Genomic DNA, 3,460 nt, shown 5'->3' with positions numbered 1-3,460 from the left:
GAAGGTGTGTAACACCCTTTGCTGCACGATGGGGGACTTTTCTTTCAGATGTGAGTTCTTTGTGACAATGCACGTAAACATATAGGATTTAAAAAATAAAAAAAATACACCATTCACATGTGAACAACGCAGCCCGAAGGCTATGTTGTGTTAAAATGCTCTTGTCTGATAGACAATACAACAGAATCTTCAGCCAAAACAGAATAGTCTACATTAAATGACAGAATAATGGAAGATGACACAACTAGATACACAGGGCAAACTGGTGTGGCTCTGTCTGTGTAAGCAAATATGTGTGCTGCTGGTACACAGCAGAGTGAGGGAGCATAGTAAGACAGTGCACAGTAAGAAATAGGACAGCACAAAAGACACCAGCTTATTCCACAAATCCTGAAAGGCTGGAAAACCGAGAGAAGAGAGACAAAACAATCATAGTGAAATAAAAGTGATTAAAAATCCACCAAATGCTGAAAGGTCAGAAAATGATGAGAAAAGAGAGACAGCCACATGTCTGCGACTCTCCCAGATCCAGGTGCAGTAGGAAAGAAAGCCAAGAGATTATGTAATGCTTAGAAACAGAGCTATAAAAGGAGGTCCAAAAGAAGGTGACAGTCAGTTGTTACATGGTTTCATGTCAACTCGGGTCTCTGTTCTGGTAAAACAGTGGGACTATTTTGCATCGATCTCTGACCCTCTCCGGTGAAACTTTTGTATTCTAACTGGTGTCTATTTCTGTTGAGAATAAACATGTTGGTAAAAGTTCAAGATTTTTTATCTTGCCTAAGTCTTGAATTTTTTACAAGATAGGAGCTTGTCAGTTTATTTAGTAAAGGTCTGTTGGGGACGTCGAGTAACTTAACACTTCTTGTTTTTGCTGACCTCAGGTGGCTTAAGTTATTGTTGCAGTGAGATAAAGGTGTACTCCAGGACGCCATAAAATCTTCAAACTACAGAGTCTGTCCTTTGCTGAAGATCAATTATCAGTATTTGATTAGCATATAAATGATTTAAAGAGGTGGTATTCTGCATTTTGGCTTTTCCCCCTCTCCTTTATTGAGTTATATACCTTTTCTGTGCATGTAATAGGTTTACAAACTGAAAAAGCCCAAAGTCCAGCCCAAAGGGAGTTCCCATCTCTGAACTGACTGAAAACGGCAAAAATATGGTGTTTTTTATAATTAAACCACGTAAACCTGTTCTGGTACAACCCCTAAATAAGATTTCAAACCTGAAAATGAGCATAATACTACCTCTTAAAATTAGCATCAGTCTGTTTATGTGAGCACATAAACACAGTCTGTACCCAGCTATTGATTATAGCTGATCCTACAATATCAAACAGATTTTAACCCATATATGCTTTTACATCTTGACTACTCTAGGTCAGAGCAGCTGGGTTGACCTGCTCATAGAAAGTGAAAGTTAGGACAGAAGACAGCGTAGGAGGAACAGAGGAAGAGGCGTGAAAGAGGGGAACAGAAATAAGAGGCCACAGACGCTGAGTGGAGAGACGAGAGGACGACAAACTGCCAAGGGAAAGAGATCATGATATGAGGGCGAGTAAGAAAGATGAGACAGAAGGAGACTTATCTGAAGACAAAAGGTAAAAACTGCCTCAATGCCTTCCAGACCATGTTTTCTCTCTAGATATGCCACTCCTCCTGGCTCTGGTATTTGACCGAAGTTTGACTTGCAAAGAAACAACCTTATAGACTTTAAGTGCTTGTCCTTAAACAGGGTTTATCTTACAAATGGTTTAAAATATGTGCACCATGAACTGTCCCGTCCTGATTTAACACATCTGGCTTCAGATAGCTGCTGTTTGTTCTGTGAGGAGAGTGATGTGCCTACATAAAAGGAAAAGTGGAGGAGGATCCTTGCAGGAAGGAGTTAAACACACGTGTGCACATGAAAGAAAAATGTATGCTGGGCTGCACTCCCCTCGCCAGACTTGGAGTTTGGACTTTACCATGTCCAGTTTATAGTTTACCCGAGCTCAGGTGCAATGCACCCAGAAACCTGCCCGCTGCCCAGAACTTCGACCCTCGGAGAGCGATATCAGCTCTGTCTGTCTGTCTGCCTTATCAACAGCTTAGCCGGAGAAAAAAACAAGGTTCGGTGGCTTTCACGAGTCAACCCGTTGTCTACCAGAGAGGAGTGGGCCTGATAAGGACCGTCAGCTCTCAGAAACTTCCACTTGGGAGCAGAGCAGTCCCGGACAGTGTTTCGGACCTCTAATCCAGAAACCTACAAGAACCAAGAGAAGTTTCTTCCTCAAACCAGACATCATGTTGAGCAGAGATCTTCCAGACATTGAGGTAAATTATTGTGTGCACATCTGTTTCTTGTTTTTCCCTTTTCCCTCCGCTTTAGGATTCTGTATTTACTGTCCTGTTTGACAACCTGTGTATCTCTTCATGTGGCGAATAACCTTGTGTGGAGGTTAAATCCACCTCCAACTCATAGTAAAAAGCGATGCTAATATTAATCTTGATAATATTGAGAGTGCACACCGTGTTATAGAATCAAAGTAATGTTAGTTATGTTGTACATTTTAACAGCAAAAATGTGACCTCAGCCTAAAGAAAAGCAAACATTTTCACAAATAGTTAGGCCCATCTGTAATCCTGGAACAGTAGTAAGTCACTACTTTTCTAAAGGGGGAGAAAAATGCAAAAGAGGAATTTAAGAATTTAGCGTTTTAAAGGGACATTTGACTACTATTATACATGAATTACACATTTTATACATTATACATTAATTTCATATATCCTGTGGTTCTGGAAGGAACTTTCCAAAATTAGAAAAAATAATTCCAGATGTCGTGTGTGATGCTTTAAAACTAAATAATGTGCAGTATATCAAGAGAGGCAGAAGCTTGAATAATGTGCAGTATATCAAGAGAGGCAGAAGCTTGAATAGTGAATAGCCACTTCCTGTCAGTGACCACACTGATACAATGAAATGATGCGCACAAATAGAGTGCATCTACAGCCACATATCAATAACTGCATGACAGGTGGAACACCAAAAACTGACTCATCTTTGAAGCTCATGAAAGGCTGTTGCTGCTTTAAAGGCCATTAGACTTGGTGTTGTTTGAGTTCTAGTTTCTGATACATTTCAATTAAAATAAAATAAATCCTACTCTGATTTTGTGCTATTCTGTCACAGCAGTAAGGCTTAAAATTAATTTTAAAAAGCCATGTTATGTAATCCTAACACGGTCTTATGCAACAAGCCATGTGTTTTGTTGTACAGCCTATAGATAAGTGGCACATGGTCAGAGTGGCGGTACTGGTGTGCTTGAGTAGAGATATGGCAATAGTTTCAATGGATGTCATAAATGTCTTTATTTAACTCTATACATTTTGAAATTCTGTATGCATGAAGCAAATGATACCTTAATAAGTGCCAGATAATATAATAACTTAACAAAATATCACAAACTCCCCCCTAA

General features: G+C 39.7%; 1 protein-coding gene across 1 annotated transcript in view; it reads left to right on the top strand.

Moving 5' to 3' along the window:
• The first annotated feature begins 235 nt into the window (after positions 1–235).
• Positions 236–3,460, top strand: part of dpydb (dihydropyrimidine dehydrogenase b) — a 35,500-nt gene continuing 32,275 nt past the window's right edge. The window contains exons 1-2 of the mRNA XM_046052060.1: positions 236–304; positions 2,097–2,171. Coding sequence (XP_045908016.1) covers positions 236–304; positions 2,097–2,171 — 144 coding nt within the window. The remainder of the gene's footprint in view (positions 305–2,096; positions 2,172–3,460) is intronic.

The sequence above is a fragment of the Micropterus dolomieu genome, linkage group LG06 (assembly GCF_021292245.1).
Source record: "Micropterus dolomieu isolate WLL.071019.BEF.003 ecotype Adirondacks linkage group LG06, ASM2129224v1, whole genome shotgun sequence".
Classification (NCBI taxonomy): Eukaryota; Metazoa; Chordata; class Actinopteri; order Centrarchiformes; family Centrarchidae; genus Micropterus; species Micropterus dolomieu.
Note: the sequence above shows the minus strand (reverse complement) of the source record. Positions and strands in the feature narration are given on the sequence as shown.